The sequence below is a fragment of the Monodon monoceros genome, unplaced genomic scaffold, assembly GCF_005190385.1.
Source record: "Monodon monoceros isolate NGI ecotype Baffin Bay Population unplaced genomic scaffold, NGI_Narwhal_1 Super_Scaffold_1, whole genome shotgun sequence".
Lineage (NCBI taxonomy): Eukaryota > Metazoa > Chordata > Mammalia > Artiodactyla > Monodontidae > Monodon > Monodon monoceros.
The window spans coordinates 74,744,022-74,765,891 of NW_021703765.1; the positions used below are offsets into that span (position 1 = coordinate 74,744,022).

At 48.0% G+C, this 21,870-nt stretch overlaps 1 protein-coding gene across 13 annotated transcripts in view; it reads right to left on the reverse strand.

The window, feature by feature from the left end:
• Positions 1–7,106: 7,106 nt before the first annotated feature.
• The window catches only part of CUNH12orf49 (chromosome unknown C12orf49 homolog), a 272,190-nt gene continuing 257,426 nt past the window's right edge, over positions 7,107–21,870 (reverse strand). For 4 of the 13 annotated variants that reach the window (XR_003792829.1, XR_003792815.1, XM_029218545.1 and 1 more), the window contains 2 exons: positions 19,324–19,438; positions 7,921–8,077 (listed from right to left, as the gene is read on the reverse strand). Coding sequence is in view for 8 of the 13 variants with exons in the window: in XM_029218545.1 (XP_029074378.1) it covers positions 8,060–8,077; positions 19,324–19,438 (133 nt within the window). In the remaining 5 variants the exon portion in view is untranslated. Of the gene's footprint in view, positions 8,078–8,407; positions 8,646–19,197; positions 19,439–21,870 lie in introns of those variants that run through there. The other 9 variants (XM_029218518.1, XM_029218511.1, XM_029218502.1 and 6 more) reach the window with 6 other exon arrangements.

Genomic DNA, 21,870 nt, shown 5'->3' on the forward strand with positions numbered 1-21,870 from the left:
ACTGCCAGCCACAAGCACCTGCTAAGCGGGCAGCGTGCACCTGCCACCTGCCACTCCAAGAAGGGATTCCAATCCAGCCAGAGCAGGCGGCCTCCATCCTAGGCTAGATCCTGGCTGTGTGCTGAGTACGTGAGCCCACCCACCTGTTCTGAAACCACAGCTGGGCTCCGTTCTTTGCCTGTCCCGCCTCCCACTCCCAGCTTTCTTCCTTGATCCCACACCTTCCACGCCATAGGCACTATGCTAGTGCCTATGCTAGATCCACAGGGGTGCAAGGAAAGAAATCTGCATTAGTAAAGCACCTACCACCTGCCACACAATTACCTTTGCTTATATGCTGACCTCAGGAACCCTGAGAGTTGTGTTAAACACACCCATTTTACAGAGGCACAAACTGAGCACTGCCCACCGTGGGTGATGGAGTCAAGATCTGAATCCCGGTGTGTTTCTTCAAAGCCTGTATTCTTCCCTCTCCTCTCACATGCTGTTTACCACAATAGAGAGTATATAGTGGAATGATGTCACATGAAAAAACGTAGTGCACAGTTGCACTTGTGGGCCTTTATCCCAGAGGAATAAAAACCAATGTTCACACAAAAAACTGTACATGTGGCTTTATTTATAATTATCCAAAACTAGAAACAAGCTAAATGTCCCTCAATTAGAGGATGGATAAAAAATCTGTGGTACATCCATACAATGGAATATTATTCAGTAATGGAAACGAATGAGGTATTGATACACACAATGACTCAGATATATCTCAAGTGAGTGAAGAAAGCCAATCTCAAAAGTTTGCATACTGTATGATTTCATTTATGTAACATTTTCAAAATAAAAAAATGGAGAATAGATTAATGGTTGTCAGGGACTGGGGGAGGGGAATAGCAGCTATAAAAGGTAGTATGAGGGAGCTTTGTGGTGATGGAATGGTCCGTATCTTGATTGTGCTGATGTTTAGACAGATCTGCATGTGCTAAAACTGCATAGAAATGTCCACATACACACAAACGAGTACACCTGAAGCCGGCAAAATCTGAATAATTGGTCAATTGTATCAATGCCAATTCCTGGTTTGGATATTATACTACAGTTATGCAAGATGTTCTCACGGGGGGAAACTGGGTGAAGGGTACATGGGACCTCCCTGTCCTTTTTTTTGAAAGCTTTCCTGTGAATCTACAATTATTTAAAATTTTTTTAAGTTTAAAAAAAAAAAAAAAGCATAGTTTCTAGCACAGAACGAGTGCTCAGTAAGTAGCTGCTATAAATCCTACTAGGATTCCAGCTCTTATGTAGCCATGTACATGGAGGAGGGAGACAGCTATATTAATAACTGACAGAAAATAGAAAGAAATACAGAAAATAGAAAGCACAGATGTGAAGTAGAAATATACTCAGAGCCACATATATAATTAAAATTTTTCTAGTAGCCACATCCAAAAGGTAAAATGGAACAGATGCAATTATATTTTTTCAGATGAAATATTTTAATGGGATATTTTATCTAACCTGATATACTCCAAACAGTATCATTTCAACATGTAATCAATATGAAAATTAATGAGATACTTTACGTTCTTTTTTTTTTTGGTACTACGTCTTTGAAATCTGTGTGTAAATATAACACATCTCAATTCAGATGTTAAAGTTTCCTTGAAAATACTTGATCTGTATTTAGATTATATAATTTATGGTTGAAAAGCTAGATTTGCATACCCAAGTTGTTCCAAACATACTTAAAGTTTTCCAATAACTGAATGCAATATTAGTTTTTTTTAACTTAAAATTAAGTCATTTAAATTAAAATTCCAGGGCTTCCCTGGTGGCGCAGTGGTTGAGAGTCCGCCTGCCGATGCAGGGGACACGGGTTTGTGCCCCGGTCCGGGAAGATCCCACATGCCGCGGAGCGGCTGGGCCTGTGAGCCATGGCCGCTGAGCCTGTGCGTCCGGAGCCTGTGCTCCACAACGGGAGAGGCCACAACAGTGAGAGGCCCACATACCGCAAAAAAAAAAAAAAAATTCCATTATTCAGTTGCACTAGCCACATTTCATTGCTCGGTGGCTGCTACTGTGTTGAGCAATGCAGGTAGAAAGGGGTGTGTGCTAGATAGAGGATTCTAGGTAAGACTTTAAGGAACTGATGCATTTGAGCCAAGCCTCAAAGGATCAGTATGATTTTAACAGGGAGGGAATATGTCAAGTACACAAACCACCATGGACAAAAAGAGGCAAAGTCTGCTGGTTGCCCACGCAATATCTATATCCCCCTTCCTTAGCAACCTAACTTTGATTTTTGTTAAGTGGCAACAGACCAACTAAAATAACTACATTTCCCAGCTTCCTCTGCAGATACACAAGCTATTTCCAGTCAATAGTATGTGGAAAGTAATTGGGTAGAGCTTTCAGGAAAGCTCCTTAAAGATGGGTTGACTCAGCCACTGCACCCTTTTGCTTTTCTCTCTTCCTCTTTCTGCATGCCTGGAATGAAGACATGATGGCTGGAGTTGCAGCAGTGATTTTGTGACCTTGATCATGGAAACCATGCACCAAGGATAATGGAAAAAAAAATGAACATGGGACATTGATGATTTTGAGGACATAGTATGCCAGCCCTGGACTTCTTTCTAAGTGAGAAGAAATTAAACCCCTACCTTGTTTAAACCACTGTTATTTTAGGTCTCTGTTACCAGCAGCCAGGCACAATTCCTAACCAATACAAGGTGTGAAAGTGACAGGAGAAAAGCAAATAGTTTGGTATGATTGGTGTTTCATAAAAGCATCCTGGGAAAATTATTCATTTATTGAGTACTACTCATAGGGCTTAAAAAGTACAATTTATGTCATCGTTGCTGCAATAAAATTTTGTAGATGAAGAATGTGAAACACAGAGAGATTAAGCAACTTAGTCAAGGTTGCAGAGCCTACAAGTAATGAATCTGGGCTTTAAGTCCAGACAGTTTGACCAAAGGGCTGCTGTCTTGGATGGAAGTAAAGGAATTATGGCTGAATAATGTGAAGGAACTCAGACTGGGTTCAGAGACATGGACCTTGGCCTAGATGTTCAGGCCTCACTTGCTTTGGTGGCTTCAGGCCCCTGTGGGTCTCTGAACATCAACCTCAGCTCCTCTACTTGGATTTGCCAGGCCATGTCCCTCCACTTGACTGCACCCAGACTCTGGGCCATGCTTCTGGGATTTGCCTCCTACTTCAAACTGTGCTAAGTGGTCTCAGGGAGATGACCTCTTGTCTGGATATTATATTCTCTACACCCTGGTGCTGGGGCCAGCTCTCTAGTCCTCTCCCAAACTGTCTGACCCAGCAGGGAGCTTCCTCATTTTTACCCCAAGTGCACTGGCTTCCCCAGGGGGCCCCACGGCATCATGGGTTGCAGTTGGCTTCATGGGAGCTGATGTTCATAGGTATGCCAGGCCAGGTTTGCAAAGCTGATGTCTCTTCTGATTAGCCAGTGGTCATGCTGTGCCAGTTATTAAAGACTTGTAACATTACCCCTGCTTGGGTTATGAACTCTGTGTCTTCACAGTTATGGGATCTTGTACAAGTCACTTCACCTCTGAGTTTTAACGTGCTCATTTATAAAGTGGGACTATAATAGCTCCTGTGATTACTGAGACTGCAAAATCAGATTATGTCTGTAAAGAACTTAGAAGCACACCTAGCTCCTTGACAGTGCTTGGTAACTGGTAGTTACTAGTATCCTGCTGGTGATGTCTCAGCTCAAGAGTGGGCAGGTCAGCATTATTACTCCCTGGGTCTTGAACCTGACGGAGGGAGCATCCTTGATAGTGAACAACTACAACCCCCCGGCTCTGAACCTCAGTCTGGTACAATGGAAGGAACGCTGGTCTTGGATTTAGATGATCTGGGGTCTGATCCCAGCTCAGCTCTGATGTGGGACAAGCTGTCACTGCCATCTCTGAGCAGCCTTCAGTGAGGGGATTGTAGACGAAGGCCCGTGGGGGGCCAAGCGGGCTATACAGATGGAAGAAGCGGGGGTGGAGGTGGGGGGAGGCTTGGGATTCAATACAAGGAGGGGGCAAAGGTAGCAGGCATGAGGCATGGGGGTGGAGAGGGTCCTGTCTTAAAGGAGGCCAATCCTAGGAGCCTGGGGTGTCTCCTAGCAACCTTGTGAAGGGCAGGGAGGTAGAAATGAACATCTATTAAGCTCCAACTGTGTACCAAACTCTCTCTATATATTATCTTATGTTATTTTAGTAACAGTTCAAGGAAGGCATTTTTTTTTTTTTTTTTTTTTTTTCCGGTGCGCGGGCCTCTCACTGCTGTGGCCTCTCCCATTGTGAAGCACAGGCTCCGGACATGCAGGTTCAGCAGCCATGGCTCACGGGCCCAGCCACTCCGCGGCATGTGGGATCTTCCCAGACAGGGGCACGAACCTGTGTCCCCTGCATCGGCAGGCGGACTCTCAACCACTGCGCCACCAGGGAAGCCCCCAAGGAAGGCATTTTAATCCCCATTTTATAAAGATAGAGATTAATGCCAAGAGAGGGAGGTGACTTGCCCAAGGGTCATACAGCTGGAGGTAGCCGAGCTGAAATTCAAACCCAGGCCTGACTGTCCAGAGAGGTGTCTTTTTCGGTTCCTTGAAAAATGTCAACTAAAAAATGCCATCTTCGGGTTTTCTCCTGCAGGCGCCGCTCCTCAGCTGAACCCGCCCCAGCCCCCATCTGCTTTCCACTTTAGCTGCTTCTTGTACTGCAGGCTTCAGTTTAAACAGCGCCTTTTGGGGAGGCCTTTCCTGACCACCCCCATCCCCCAAGCCCTGAACAGGCCACACCTGTCCACGTTATCCTCTCTCACTGAGGTGCTCACTGCGTCACAAGCACAATCACTTATTAACTTTTTGTTTGCTTCCTTTATCTAGACAAAGGCTTTACTTCCAAGGAGCTCACATTTACATGGAGAAGAAAGACACGGAACCCAGAAACCAATAGTTATCCAGGATGGTGATTAAGTGTTGAGGAGAAAATAAAACTAGGCAACGGACTGGAAAGTGACATAGAGAGAAAGGGAAATTTAGATGTGTGTGGTTAGGGAAGGCTTCTTGGGGAGGTGATGTTTTTGATGAGATCTGAGAAGTGAGAAGGAGAAAGTCATATGAAAATCCAGGGAAGCATGCTCCAAGCAGAAGGAAAAGCACGTGCCAAGGCCCTGGGGTGGGAAAGAGTTTGGTGTGTTCAAGAAGTAAAAGAAAGCCAAATGGCTAGAGTTTGGCAGTCCAGAGGAGGGTGACAGGAGATGAGACAAGGCTGGGGCCAGATCATAAAAGGCCTTAGAGGCTGAGATAAGGAGTTGGTTCATTGTGGTTTGTCTCCCAGCTAGACTGTGAGCTCCATGAGAGCAGGGCCCTTGTCCGTCTTGTTCACCACTGTAACCCTAGCCTCTAGCCCAGTGCTCGGCACATGGCAGGTACTCAGTAAATATTGGCTGAATCCATGGACGAATGTGTTCCCACACTGCCTCCTACACTCTCCACACGTTTCCTGTATGTATTTTAGCATCTCTTTCCCCCCCCACAGGCTTCCTGTCTTCCCTTTGGTGTCCCATGCATCCCAAACCCTAGCTTTGAGAATGTTCCCCAACCAAGTGAGATTATTTACCCACAAAGGCTCAGGGGCCCCCCTTTCAAAGAGACCTGCATTTGCCTAGTGCATTGCAGAAAGCTCCCCACAAGCTTAATGACATCAAATGGTGGGATTTCAGGCCCGTATGTTCCTGTGCTCACATGCACATGTGTATACCTCGAGGTCCTCAGTTCCCCCCTCAGATCAGTGCAAGAAGGTGACCCCAACCCACCAGCTACTAGGAAACTTGGTCACATCAATAATTCCTATGCCTTGCTCTACACCGGTGACCGGGGGAGTGGGAAGTTAATTAGCTTTGCTAGAAAGGGCCTGTGAAATGTTTGGAACTCTGCAGCTGGAGAACCCTGCACACTCAAGGCACAATTCTGCATTCCAGCCCCAGCCTGGGCTCACTCAGCCGGATCTTACACCTGTTCACAGCGCTGGGTGGTATTTACAGACAGTAGACACTCGTGGGTCAGCGGGAGGACAGGAATGGGGACACCCCTGTGCTGCATCTGAGTTGTCGCAGAGTTAACTTAATGATGAAACAATCACCATTCATTCTCCCCTCTCCTGCGAGTGCAAATGGCTTTATAAACACCAGGCCTAGGGCGAGCGAGGAAGGCGGGGTAAACGGTTTACCTTGGGTCAGGAGTGAGCCTTCAGTCCATTAAGGGGAGTCTGAGAGCAGACGTTAATGGTCCCTCCAGGCCTGGAAGTTAATTCGGCCTTGAAACTAGTTCTCAAAATCCACTTGCTGACCACTTCGGCCCACACTGATCTCCACACCCTGCCCATGCCTCCCTGGAACATCTCCATTCACTGTTCCTTGGTCTGATTTACTCCAAGGCACCGGCCCAGGAAGTCACTGACCTTGGACTGGGTTTCTCAAAGTGGGGAGCACGTTCCTTCTGTATGCAACACAGATGACATAACACAAGTGAGGCACTCACCTCTGGTCCAAAATTTAAGGGGTTGACAAAAAACTCAGTCATTAAGATAAAATAAATACAGGCAATACATAAAAAAAATAAGATTAATGAAAAACATCCCTGATGAACAAAATAACAAAATTTATAATAGACAGGGATCTTATCCTTACTCATTCTACTTGGACCCTCACTCAAATGACCTTGACCCTCATTGACATGACCTTGACACTCATTCACATGGCCTTGACACTCACTTGCATGATCTTGACCCTCACTCATCTCTCTATATTTCCAACCCTAATGCAAGATGATTTTAAGTGGTCTACATGTGAACATTTAAAATTTTAATACTTATGTATTTTTTTTAAATTATGGCAAGCGATCCCAGCTTTCTATTCGTGGTAGAGATATACCATTTTTCTTTTAAAAATACATTAATTTCAATAAATAATTTAAAGAAATTTATTTAGTGAATAATAGAGCCAGTGGTATGTGCATGGCGCCAAGATCCTGGTGGGGGGATACTTGGGCAAAGGCTCCACCTGTGACCCTTCCGAAGGCAGGGCCAAGCTAACCTTCTCTTCTATTCCTTGTTGTATGAAGGTGACTTCTGATTTAAAGCAGGAACTTAAGAAGAAGAGAACAGGGCTTATCAGAAGTGTGGCCTTGACAGTCACCAAACCTCTCTGAGTCCCACACTCTTTACCTCTAGAATGCGGCTCACAATATTTGCCGTGGGCTGTGAGGTTTACAGGAGATGATTATAATGTGCTCCGTGGGGCTCAACAGGGCTACATCTTGATTTTTGTGGGCTCCTTTCCCCGTTAAAAATTATTTTTTATCCCTGCATAGTTATAAAGATGAATGCAATCCGCTTCAATTATATTCACCTTTATTCCAACGCACTCAAGGTATGCATCTTGCTTATTTCAAGAAGCAAAGTATTTGGTTGGGGGGGGGGCTCCTGAAAGTACCATGGCCGCGGCACTGTGCTTGCTGTGCCCGTTGGAGAGGTCAGAGCTGGGCACTACAGGCAAGCACTTAATCTTTTAATCTTCACAACGTCACAAGGCAGACATTATTAGCTCCATCTTATAGATGATGAAAAGAAGGCCCAGAGAGGCTGAGCAACTTGCTCAAGGTCACACAGCCACTGAGTAGCAGGGCAGATTTGAATACAGATCCCCTGATTCTGGAGTCTGCCCTGCTGTCATGCCCCAGGAAGTGAGATAATCTGGAGGGCTGCCAACCCTGAGTGATCGTGTCCCTCAGTTATGGAAACTATGATTATATTCAGAGCCAGCTCCTGCGAGGCCCATACTGTGGAAGCAACCTGCAGGAGGACCCCAGTGTCCTGGCCTCTTGGTTGCCTGCTAATTTGGGTGGGAGCTGGGTGACATGCTCAAGTTGGTTATTTGAGAGTCTCTGGGCATTTAAGCTGCCACCCCCAAGCAGCAAGATGTCCTCAGGGCCTCTGAGACACCGAGTACCAAACTCCAGCAGATCGGGCTGCTATTTGCTTCATGCTTCTGTGTTCTTCTAAAGGACAAAGAAAAAGAGAGAAAAAGAACTTTGGATGCAGACCAAAGCCACTCAGGTTTTCCGCTGTGTGTCCTCTTGTAGCCTCCTCAATGAGGAGGTCCTGACAAGTGTCACCTGAACAAGGGGTCAGAGCCATTCCCTTCCATGCACGCGACACTGCAATTTTAAACAATTGTGGCTTGAGACAAAGATCCGCCCGGGGAAGGAAAATCTAACCGAGTTTGCAGTTTCCAGCTTTGGCGCTTCTTGAATTATACATGGGCAAAACCCCCTTGAAGGCTGCTTTTTAAGCCGTGAGGGGAAGGCATATAATTTTGGTCTCTGGCATTCTGCTAAAACACTTGCTGAAAATGGGGCCCCTCCCCAGCCAAGTGGCGTTTGCCTCGAAACCAAATGGGGGACGTTTGACGCCTCAAATAGCTTCAAGCTGCCAGCAGAAAGGATGCTGAGAGGATTGGTTCTTTTTCTCTTTGCCATAGTCTTGTCTCTGTAGGGCTTCTGTCCCTCGGAGGCCCTTCCCTTGCGGTAGCAGCTGTGACACAGACCACAGACATTCTCTTCCTTCCTGGCTGGGAAGAGGGAAAAGTGCTATATCCTTCCAGAAGGGGAGGCAGGGGACTGGGTCGGGGCTCAGTAGGGTCCAGCCAGGCCCATCTCAGCCTCCTCTGAGAGATGGCAGCTCCGGGTCCAGACTGCCCCAACCCCATGCTGGGTCCAGAAAGGTCGGCGCCATTCCTGGCCCCTGTAATCGGGCAAACTGTCTCGAGTGGTCTGGAGCTGCAAAATGCTACCCAGAAGCAGGGGCTCCCGGCACTCTTCTCCCACTAGGATTTGCCCCAGGACAGTGGTCAAGGGCATTTGAAGGATCTGAGTCGGCTGGGGTCATTTGGGTCATTGGTGGCTTAAGAGTGTGGGCCCTGGTGACAGTCACGGGGGTTGGGATGGCGCTTTGTAACTTATTAGCTGTGTGAACCTGAGAAGGTTACTGCACCTCTGGGACTCTCAGTTTCCCTGTCTGTAGAATGGGCTGATTATCTACTTCAAAGTGTTGCTATAAAAATGAAACGCATGCTGAGTGCCTTTAGCACAGTAACTGGGCCGAAGCGCTCCAGAAATGGTGGCTATCATGATTATTTGCATGTTGAAGATAAGGAAATGACAAGTGGTATTAGTTCCCGTTGGTAACTCAGAGGGTGTGTGTGTGTTTGTATGTGCGTGCGCATGTGTGTTCCAGTGCACGTACGCATGTGTGCCTGTGCCCGTGAGTGTGAATATGTGTGTCTGTGCACTCGCGCACAGGCTCCAGCCAAAGGTCAGGGGAAGAGCGTTCTTGTTCCTAGACATGGAAACTTGAGAAGGGCAAATACTTCATTATTTAGATTCAAAAGCTACTCATTAGGCGAGACTCGGGCACTTAGAAAGAAAAGCTGACCTACAAGTGTAAAATGTTATTATAAGTAATGACAATGATTATAGGATGAGGGTTGAGCCGGAGAGGTTAATGTCCATTAACTACCACGAATTAGGAGATGGTGCTTCTGCAGACACTTCTGGGCGAAACCTAACGGTCTGTTTATTTACCTCACGGGGAGCTCTTAGCACATCAAAAAGGTATTTAAAACACAACCCCCCAACAATTAGCTTTAGGAAGAAGAGTAAATATGGACGCAATTTATCACTCCAAGAGAGCCCTGCTATCAGAGACAGATGCCGTCAGTTAAATAAAACAGACACTAAGACCCACCGGAAAGATCAACCCAGAAGCAATTCGCTAATTTGCTGATCAGCAGTAGGATTTTGGTGGCACACCAAAAATTCATGTCTTTCTGCTAGTTTTTATAACCTGAGTTACAGGTTCCTTTTTGCATCCAGCGGGGGAAAGATGACTCAGGAATGGGCTGAGGTGATTTCACTGGCTTTGTCCATCTTTGATTTAAAAAGGTAATAGAAGGAAGTTGAACACTGAAAGAGCCAATGACATTGGGACTTGACTGTAGGGGGACCAGTCATCCCAGTTTGCCTGGGACTGAAGGGTTTCAGTGCTAGAGCTGGGACAGTCCCGGGCAAACAGGGATGGTTGGTCACCCTGCTTATGTCCCCTCCCCGAGGCCCCAAGTATGAGTATCAGTCAATCCTGGTCGGGGTAATAGTGGGCAGAAGCTGGCTTGTGGCTTCCCCGTTAGAAATTCTACCTCCCCCCATATGGCAAAACAGACTGTGAACCCATTAGCAGCAGGAATGTGGGGTCACGTGGGACTAGCGCAGGAGAGCTGCACACACCGAGGTAAACGTCCAGGGAGACCTCTGATAGGCAAAGGTGCAGGGGTCCGAAAGCTGATCTTGTACAGACTGCTTTTAACTTCCCAGAGAACTCTTGATGGAAAATTGCAGAGCCCGGTGACACTCTGCAGAGTCCAGAATCTCTGCACCCCGCCTCCCCAATATGTACCTGATCATGTTATATAAACCGGGGCAAGAACGCACACTATGTACTCGAAATGCACATCATTCTACCATTTCAGCTGTTTCCACTGCTTCTGAGATTTCTTATATAAATATCTCTGTGTGTGCGTTTGTGCGTACATTTCTTGACATATTTACGAAGTCCCAGTTTGCCAACCTTTGGGGCATAATGCAAGGACTATTTCTCATCCTAACCTGCTGTAATGACAGGTTTTATTATACTATCTCAGCTGTTTCCATTGCTTTCGCTGTTTCATGTATTTTAACTAATGCTTTAATTTTAGGATGTTGTGCCCTTTGGTGATTTCACAAAAATTCACTTTGGAAAATCGACAGGGATTCACAGTGGCAGCCATTGGAGGCTCTACCCACACACAGCACAGCACAGAGGAAAGAGGGTCCGAATACAGGGCAGGAAGCAGACACACTTGAAGGCAGACTGGGGAGGCCAATGGCTTATGGGCCTGGTGTCCATAGCACCAAGATGTAGGGGGAAGCTGTGTTCACCTAAAGCTTCTGCTCCGTTTAGCCCTGAAAGTCTGGCACCCGGGAACCCCCTCAGTTCTGGACAAAGCAGGATGGTTGGTCACCCTACCAAGATGGCAAGTTTGATGCTTGAATAGGCTGGTTCTTAGCAGGTGGAGGAGCTCTTGGTGTGACATAGAAAGAGCCCAGAGTTTGGAATGCCCTCTTCTTTTTTTTTTTTGCGGTACGCAGGCCTCTCACTGTTGTGGTCTCTCCCGTTGCGGAGCACAGCCTCCGGACGTGCAGGCTCAGCGGCCATGGCTCACAGGCCCAGCCGCTCCGCGGCATGTGGGATCTTCCCGGACCGGGGCACGAACCCGTGTCCCCTGCATCGGCAGGTGGACTCTCAACCACCGCGCCACCAGAGAAGCCCTGGAATGCCCTCTTCTTAGTTTCAAACCCCAGCTCTGCCAATGCTATAACAGTCATTTGAATCTGAGGAAGTCACTTAAGCCCTCACTAAACCTCAGTTTCCTCATTTGGAAAATGGAGCTGAGAAAATATATTGTGCAGAAGTGCTGTAATTGATGGAGGAAGCGATGTGTGTTCTACACCTACTACGTAGTCTCCTGGTTCCCTGAACTAATAATGAGGGAGTCCCACCAGATGCTTTTGAAGTGCTCAAAATCCATGTCCTGTGGCAGAGTGAAGGGCTAAGGCCACCACCCAGACCTCCCAGTCTTGGGCACCAACGTGTCCCCATGCTCATTTAGACCCTTTGGCAGTGGGGGCTGAGGAGCACAAGAGGTATAATAATAATAATGGTAATATATGATAATTATAAAGCAGTATATTTGCATTATAAAATATTGTATAATTATAAAATATTATAGTAATCATGGTAATACTAATAATGGCTTCTGTTTATTAAGTGCTTACTATGTGCCAGGAAACACTGTCCTTCCTCATCCCATGTAATCCCCCAGCAGGACACCTGCTGGGTAAGTGAGGTCATAGCCCCTATTTTGCAGATGAGGAAATGGAGATCTGGAGAGGTGAAGACATTTACCAAAGACCACACAGCAAGCAAATGTTCAATGGGACATTTGAAACCACATCAGTGTTACTCCAATGTCCATGCTTTTTAGCACAATGCCCTGTAGCTTCCTTTGGATGGAAGGAGTGGAGCGTCACTTGGGGCTCTAAGGCATTACAGAAGAAATGGAGAGGGAAGGTCAGTGGGCAGAGCTGAGAAGCCCTTTTGTTGTCGGGCCTTGAACACTGGCTCCAGCCTGGAACAATCCCAAGGTAGGGCATGGGGAGGGGCCTGATATTTGACACCTGCCTTTCTCCCTCCCCTTTCTCTCCCACACCCACTGCCCATCCTGGACCCTCCTGCCTCTGTGTCTATGTATGCACGTATTTTCCCTACTCAAGGGAACATAGTGACTTTCCCTTAACACCCTACATCCTCTCTCTCTGAAAACTCCTATTCACCCTGCAAAGCCCAGCTCCTTAATGTCCAGGCCCTTGTCCCTTTAGACTCCCATTAGTGGCTTCTTTACTGACTTAATCATAGCATCTGCCCGTGCCTGCCATGAAATGATGGAAAGTTGGCGGAAAGTCTGTTGGTCAGAGAAGTCTCAGCTGTCTTGCTCACCCCATCTGGATGACAATCAGCCATCGTGTTTCAGACCCTGACAATGTGCTAACACACTGTGTTTAATTAATGGATCCCCAGAAGCATCATCATTTCTATTTTCTAGATTACGGGAAAGCAAACTACAGCCTGTGGGCCAGCTGCCTGTTTTTGTAAATAAAGTTGTATTGGACACAGCTATGCTTGTTCATTTGTGTATGTCCACAGCTGCTTTCATGCTACAGAGACAGAGTTGAATAGTTGCCACAGAAACTGCATGGCCTGCAAAGATATTTACTATCCAATCCTTTGTAGAAAAAGTATGGTGGCCTCTGTAAATCAAAGTAAAGACCTGATGTTCAGAGAGGCTTAGCAACTTGTCCCGGTTAACTCAGCCAGCCAAGGACAGCCTTGGGGTTCAAACCTGGAACCCCAGGCTTCAAAGTGGTGCCCTTTCTATGCTCCAAATGCCATTCTGGCTTTCTTCCAAGTCCCCTTCCACAGATGTACCCCAGTGCTCCGCATCAAGCCACACAGAGGAGGCTCCCTCCCACCTGGTTTGGGGGCCAAGTGCAGTAGCTGACAACAGGGCCACCTGGGCTGAGGTGTGAGCATTTAAGGCACACTGGGGCCCAGAAAAAAAGGGAGTGGGCTGGAGAAGATTTTTGTTCTTTTACAGAATGAAAATACATTTGATAAAGAATCTCACCTAGCCTGCCGATCTCATCTTCCAAGCACTTTACAGATAAACCCGTGGTGTAAAGTGAATCAATCCTTGCTTAGCTGCTCTGCTGTTTCCAGTTTCAGAGGGGCCAGACCCAGCACGGCTTGCCAGGGGCAGGGCCTTCCTTGGGTCTGGAGACCGCCCCTCAGTGCAGGAGACAAAACTCCTTCCCACATCCCACAGCCAGGCTCCTCTGGTGTCCCCCGCCCCTGCCCCTAACCAGCACCCACCTTCCCCATTTCAACCCTTCAGCCTCCCCCACCCCAGCGTCTCCAGGGGTCTGCTTCCCCACCCAGCCCTGGGAGCTCTATTTCAATCTGAGATACAATTACAGATCATGTTCCTTTTCTTCCCCCCTTTTGCTTTTTAATAAAGCCGTTTTGTGTCTCCACCGCTCCCCCTTTCCTGCATTCCTCCCATCTTAGTCTTCCCTCTCCCCCTCCTGTAGGAAATGTCTTGGATTCTCTCACTGGGGTGTAATGGTTAAATTGCTACCAGCTGATCAAACAGCAGAAGTTGAAGCTGTAATCCTCGGCGTTCAGGAACCCGGGGAGGCAGAGACGAGGGCCCTGACCCCTGACGAGGGCTTAGCCCCCGTTGACCCCCCTGCGGTGTGCCTGCCCTAGCTTCGCTCTCTGCATTTGTCCCAGGCTGCCCGACAGAATCCTCGGGGAATGGGCCAGGGGAGGAAAAGGAGAGGAGAGGCGGAGAGAGGGGAGGGAGGGGGGAGGTGGGTACCTCCCCAGCCCTGGCCCAACCTCCCAGGAATGTCTGTTCCCACCCTTGTCCCTTCCCTGCCCCCCACCCAAGCCACACACACACACACACACACACACACTCACACACGGAGACATTCTCACATACACACTCAGGCTCACACACACACAGACCCCCAGTCACACACATTCACACACTCACACACCCAGGCGCTTTCTCGCTCTGTGCAGAAAGCGGACCAGATGAAGGAGCAGGCCCGCCCCCTCCTCAGGGAGCCCCTCCTCCCTCACCCGCCCCACCTGGGGAAGGATCAGGAAGGTAGAGAAGTGTGAACTGGGAAGGGGTGGGGAGAGGGAGGAGGAGGGCTTCGGGGATGCACGGACTCAGGCTGGACCCTGGCGCTGACAGCTGCGGAGCCCGGAGTCAGGAGAGCCCTTCTTCGAGCCTCTCTGAGCCCTGTTCGCAGGCGGAGGGTGACAGCCACCTCGCAAGGCGGCTATGAGGATGAGGCAGGTGGACGCAAATCATCGTGTCCAGCCCGGCGCAAAGCGTGTCTCATCTCGAACGGCCTGGGCTCAGGGCTGGGGTGGAGCGCAGTCGTCGTAACTTTCAAGCCACACCCCGCACCCCGGAAATAAAAGCTGTGTGCCCCTGGGCTCCTTACTGGACTCCTCTGACCCGCAGCTCTCCCCCTGCAAACTGCCATCGTCATGCTTCCCCGACGGGCCTGTGACAACTGGATGTGACACTCCACAAGCCGGGACCTCGCGAGGGTGTTCCTGTTCTGACTCACATGGTTGTCAACTCAGCCTCTGGGCGAAGAATAGCAGGGGGCAGTGAGCCTCCTTGGGAAAGTTCATTTCCATGGAAAGTACAGTTCAGATGAGGGGAGGATCTGGCCTGGATTCACCCTCCTCCACACTTACTCAGAAACCAGAGAGGAAAGCTGGGATGAGGAGGGAACTGACTGCCCGCACAGGGAACGTCTGCCACCCGTCCAAGTACAGGGCTCTTGGAAGCATCCTTTCTCTTTCCATGGGGGAAAGAAAAGCCTCTGTCTTAGGGTTCTCCAGAGAAACAAACAGAACTATCCATATGGAGACATGCGTTTCTCTATAATTGTATCTATATAGATAGTTCTGTATGTAGAGATATAGATATAGATATGAGATAGATATCCTATATGTAGGATAGGTATGATACAGATAAATCCATATATATATTTAGATGTACAGTCGGCCCTCCTTATCTGTGGACGTCTCATCTGCGGATACAGGGGGCTGGCTGTATTCTCTGTGCTGTGCCATTTTATGTAAGGGACTTGAGCATCTTTTTTTCGTTGTTTCATTTGTTTGTTTGTTTTTGGCCACACCGCAGCTTCTGGGATCTCAGTTCCCCAAACAGGGATCGAACCAGGGCCACGGCAGTGAAAGCGCAGAGTCCTAACCACTAGGCCCCCAGGAAACTCACATCTTTGAATTTTGGTATCTGCTGGGGCTCTGCAACCAATCCCCCACGAATACCAAGGGACAACTGTAAATATATATATGATACAGATGTCACATATACCTATACATCTATCTATATCTATATCTACCTGTCTATCTACCTATCTATTGAGAGGGAGAGGGAGAGAAAGAGATTTATTATAAGAAATTGGCTTGCACAATTATAGGGGCTGAGCAGTCCCACAGTCTGCTGTCTGTAAGCTGGAGACCCGGGAGAGCCAGCAGTGTAAGTTCCAGTCTGAGGGCAGGAAAAGACTGCCTCCCAGCTCAAAAATCATCAGGCAGAGACTGAATTCTCTTTTTCTCCACCTTTTTGTTCTATTCAGGCCCTCAAGGGATTGAATGTGGGAGGGCCATCTGCTTTACTCAGTCTACCCATCCAGATGCTAATCTCATCCTTAAACACCCTCATAGACGTACCCAGAAAATATTTAACCAAATAACTGGGCACCCTGTGGCTTCATCAAGTTGACACAGGAAATTGAACATCACAGCCTCCAACTGGGGTAGGAGAGAGCAGAGGGGAAGGCTGCTTGAGGGCTGAGGGTCAGGCCCATTTCTGTACAGTGGGGTTGACTAGTGTCCCCCCCAAATCCATTTCTACCCAGAACCTCAGAATGTGACCTTCATTGGAAATAGGGTCTTTGCAGACACAGTTAAGCTAGAATTGAGATGAGACCATAGTGGATTAGGTTGGGCCCTATATCCAATGAGAATATCCTTATAAGAGACAGAAGAGGACAGACACAAGGAAGAAGACCCTATGAAGACAGAGGCGGAGACTGGAGTGATGCTCCACAAGCCAAAGAACACCTGGGGCCACAAGAAGGTGGAAGAAGCAAGGAAGGATCCTCCCCTAGAGCCTTGAGAGGGAGTGCGGCCCTGCTCAGACCTTGATTTTCAGCTTCTGGCCTCCGGAACTGTGAGACAGTAAAAATTGCTGTTTTCACCCACCCAGTTGGTGGTAATTTGTTACAGCAGCCACAGGAAACTAATACACCCTGCCAAGCATGCATCATTGGTCCTATTTTACGGATGGGGAAATCGAGGCACAGAGAGGGGAAAGTCCTTTGTCCAAAATCACACAGCTGGTTGGAAGTGAAGGCAGGATTCAAACCCAGGTCTAACTCTGGTGCCTGAGCCTGTACTGCTGAGCTCACCCAGGAGGGACATTTCTGCAGGGGACAGATGTTGTGAAAGATGGAAGGGAAGGCAAGCGCTGGCTTCCTTTGCCCCCAGCTAACAGGCTGTCAAGGTAGCTGTGCTGAGGGGTCTGAGAGATGGGATCTCAGGGACACTTTCCTAGGCTGAGAGTCCCTAGGTGGGGGCGGGGGCGGGAGCAGGGGTGGGGTCTGAAAATTCCACCAGTGTAATTGTGAGAGAAAGAAATTCTGGTCACACCTGGTCTTCCTGTCCAGGAGCTGCCCTGACCTTGCTACTAAACCTGGGTATTTACCTAGAGGCAGGGCTGGGGCAGGTGCCCAGGACCTAGAATTCAAGGAGGCACTTGCTCTCAGGGTCGTGCCAGGGCCCAGTCCCGGCTGGCATGAACCTGAGAGTTAGTGCCTCCTTATATTTTGCTTGCCTCACCCCAGTCCTGGCCTGCCCTGGGTGTAACTTATCAGAGGAACAGAGGGCATTCTGGGCTACTGGCAGCAAGTGGGCTGTCGAGCCACACAGATCTGGGTGTAAATCCTGGCTTTAGCCGCTTACTAGCTGGATGACCGTGGATGGGTCTGCTCTCTTATTTGAACTCAGTTTTCTCATCTATAAAATGGGGATAATAGATTAAAACCTACCTCATTGGTTGTGGTGGGGATTAAATGAGTTGACACAAGAAATGCCTGGTACTTGGTTAAAGCTATTGTTACCATATTTGCAGCTCGGAAAGAGGAAGTTGGGGGGTAGCAACGTGAGTAATGGCTGCATCTGTTGGCAGATCAGAGGTGGCCAGCCAAGTGGACGAGCCGGTTGGGTGTAGCTTCAGAGTGAACGATAACTGGTAATTTCTTGTTTAAGAAAAACCCAGGCTCAGACTGGAAGGGCGAGGCAGCTGGTGCACACAGCTCTTTAGGAATACTTCACAGCCCTTTGCAGGGAGTCACACTTGCCAGCCAATTCCTCCTGTCTGGACGGGAGCCACGAAGTTCCTGTGGGCACCGCCCGGACCATCTCCAGGTAGGGGAGCTCTGGAGAGAGGGTCCCAGGTACCCCAGTTTTAGCTCTGAGGATGTGAGCTGGTCACCTCCCAGTGTCCTGGCATTTCTGAGCCAGAGAGGACATTGGGCTGGGTCACTGGTGACAAGGACAGGTTGGGTTGAGCAACCCAATCTGTTCCTTATCCGAGCGACAGATCTTTTCTCAAGTTCAGCTCTGGCTGATGCCCTGCCGGTGGTGGAGGCTCCTGTCTTCACCACCATGAGTTCACAATTTTCCAGGCTGACGGCGGTGGGCTGCCAGGCCCCACAACTGCCGCCCACCCGATGAGCAAGGCAGACAGGGCCTCACATCGTTTACCTGCTCTTACTTTTTAAGCTCATTGATTTGCCCTCCTGACCCTTGTTCCCAGACAGAGAACATCCAAAGCAAGGGGCAGGCTCCAAGTTCCTATCTGGGTATTTTTTTCTTTCAAGGGTGTGGCTGCCCATTAGCCCAAGGCAACCCCCTCCCAATCTTCCAGCTCAAACTACAGCCCTTGCCTGCTTGCTCACGCCTGGCTTGAACCCAGCTCCTTGATCTGTCCCTCTGTCAGGCTCCCAATGTGAAGTTCACACTTTTCCATTAGCACAATTATCGCATTCTTAATGAGCGCATCTATCGTTTATTGAGCTGTTACTATGTGCCAGGCACTGTGCTAAAAGCTTTCCTACGTTACCTCATTTAGACCTGGCAGTAACCCCAAGAGAAGAGGATTATTTTACAGATGAGTGTAAAATAATTATTTTATGCGACAGGATTATTTTAGAGAGAATGAGCTACTTGCCCAAGCTCACCCACCCAGGGAGGCAGGGTTTGAAAATAATTCTGTTCGACTTCACATTCTGGGTCCTAAATTTCCCAATAAGCCATCCTGTACTTCGGTTACCTGCAGACTTCTCCCCCTCTCTCAGCCTTGGGTCCCCATGTCCCCTAGGGTATAGACTCTGAGAGAGCAGAGAAGCACAGCTATCATTTTTTAAAAGAAATTATATAAATTTACAATTAAGTAAATTCTATTAAAAACAAAGGAAATAAGTATTCAAAACTCCTCACTTAATCAATTGACTGCATTATTCTATTATCTATGCTCTTGAGATTTTTTTTATGTCTATTATGTCTGTATGGTGAAAATACTATATGGTATTTGCTATTGTACGTCTGCACATCTTTTCCCAACTCTGTATTCAGTGACTTCATTTTGGGAGCTTGAAACTGGCCATGGCGGAATTATTTACACCATTGTAATTGGCAAATGCTGCAAATCAGGGGTTTCCTCTGGGAAGTCAGTTATCGAAATTTTACCTGCATACCACCGGTCACAACCTTTGTGGTAGGTATTAATCATCCCCTTTGAACAGATGAAGCAGTTGAGGCTCAGAGATGCTAAGTGATTTGCCCAAGGTCAACTTCTAGAAAGTGATGGAGCTGGGATAAGATCCCAGTTCATGCCATTTCCACTGCACTGATACACCTTCATGTCTACTGAAGATAGGAAAAAAATCCAGAAGCTCACTCCTTTCCAACCTACCCCAACCTCCAGGTGCTGCCTTGTGTTTGGTGAGTAAAATCTGAAGGTGGTTGGAGACGCCAGCCATGCAGAAGGTCTCTGATTCAGAGAGAAGAGTGGTAGGTAAATCCTTGGCCTGGAAAGGAGGGAGAGAAAGAGACAAAAAATGACAAGGTCAAGTTTTCAACAGACTGAAATCGCATTCCACTCACCTGAGCCTTCAAGAACTAGTGCTAAGTTGGCCAATTAAAGGTAATTTCATCTCTAGCGTCTCTTTGAGGGTTACTTAAAGAAGCCTTAAAAATTAATCTTTCCTTTATCCCAAGAACAAAACAAAATTCCCACCCACTATTTTCAAGTGATGAGGTGTGATGTTAAATTAATGTTATTTATTTATTTTTTGCGGTACGCGGGCCCCTCACTGTTGTGGCCTCTCCCGTCGTGGAGCACAGGCTCCAGACGTGCAGGCCCAGCGGCCATGGCTCATGGGCCCAGCCGCTCCGTGGCACGTGGGATCTTCCCAGACCGGGGCACGAACCCGCGTCCCCTTCATTGGCAGGCGGACTCTCAACCACTGCGCCACCAGGGAAGCCCTAAGTTAATGTTATTAATCGCAGACTGCAACTGCAGTTCTTCTGAACTCTGTGGACCCCGCACGGTTTGTTGCTTCTTTCAGTTACACATGTATTTTTATGTAGATTCAAGGTCCCTCTTGTGAAAGAATCATGAGCTCAGCAAATATCAGAAAAGCCTGAAACTCATCGGTTGGTAAATATCGTTTGTTCTGTGTCTAGGGGGGCAGAGACCTTGGCTTGGGTGCCCTTGGAGAGACCAGATGCTTGCTGCTGGGAACTTTATAATCTTGTTGGGGCTCCGAAGGCAACCCTGTACTAAATGGTTGAAGAAAAGTGAGAGAGGAAATGCTGCTATTTAACAAATCTGGAGGGCGATTCAACCACTATTATTCAAGAGAGGCAACCTCAAACAACACTTGGAAATCATTTGTATAGACTATTTTTTTTGTTGTTTTTAAGATTTTTTCTTTTGATGCAGACCTTTTTTTTTTTTTTTTTTTTTGGGGGGGGTATGCAGGCCTCTCACTGTTGTGGCCTCTCCCGTTGCGGAGCACAGGCTCCGGACGCGCAGGCCCAGCGGCCATGGCTCACGGACCCAGCCGCTCCGCGGCACGTGGGATCTTCCCGGACCGGGGCACGAACCCGTGTCCCCTGCAGCGGCAGGCGGACTCTCAACCACTGCGCCACCAGGGAAACCCGATGCGGTCCATTTTTAAAGTCTTTATTGAATTTGTTACAATATTGCTTCCGTTTTATGTTCTGGTCTTTTTGGCCGCAAGGCATGTGGGATCTTAGCTCCCCAACCAGGGATCGAACCCACACCCCTTGCATTGGAAGGTGAAGTCTTAACCACTGGACCACCAGGGAAGTCCCTAGACTTTCAAGCTAGCAAAGTTAAGGGGGAAAAAAAACCCCAGTAGTGGTCAATGCTGATGAGGATTTGGTGAGCCAGACATTTTTCATTCAGGGTAAACGGTACAACCTTTCAGAAACAAGCCCGGTAGATAACGCTTATCCTGATCTTGGTGTTCACCACAAATGTCCTCAGTTGCTTTGCAGAGGCCTTTGCTGTTTTGTCCATGTTGGACCCCTTCTCCCTTCTTCTGGTAAAAGCATCCCAATATTCCTTGGGGGGATTACTCCCTCCACTCTCCATCCCCATAGTTCAGGAGGAACTGATTTCACCTCTGGCTTGTACAGGTGTGTGGTAGACAGACTTCCAAGATCCCCCCTTGCCCCCCACCCCATGATCCCTGTCTCTTGGTGTTCACACCTTTGTATGATCCCCTCCTCCTGAGTGTGGGCTGAACCTAATAATTGGCTTCTAATCAATAGAATACAGTGAAAGTAATGGATGTCATGTCTGTGATTAAGTTACAAACGGTTGTGATTTCTGTGATGCTAGCAGTCGATCTCTAGTTCCCTCTCAGGTTGCATGCTTTGATGAATAAGCCACCGTGTGGTGAGGAACTAAGGGCAACCTCCAGCCAAGGCAACAGTCAGTGAAAGTCTGAGGCCCTCAGTCCAACATCCTATAAAAGACTGAGCCCTGACAACAACCACTGAGTAAGTTTGGAAGTGGATCCTTTCCCAGTTGAGCCTTCAGATGAGACTGTGGACCCAGGGCTGACACCTTCATAGCAGCCTTGTGAGATAATGTGAAGCAGAAGACCCAGCTGAGCTGTGCCCAGGTTCCTGACCCATGGAAACTATGAGATAATAAATGTGGGCTGTTTTAAATTGCTAAGTTTGGGGGTAATTTGTTATGTAGTGATAGATAACTAAGACAGGGTAGACATGCTCTAATCAACCAGAGCATTGCATTCCCCCAGCTACAATGATTAGTTCAGGGCTGTCCATGTGATTTAGTGTTACGGTTAGGGTTAGGATTAATCCTGGCACTATTATAAGATCAGAGGGGGAAGAGATGCTCTGTCCATTGGTCTCAGAGTTGGGAGCTGCCAAAGACTACCTTATGAAGAGGATCTACTTG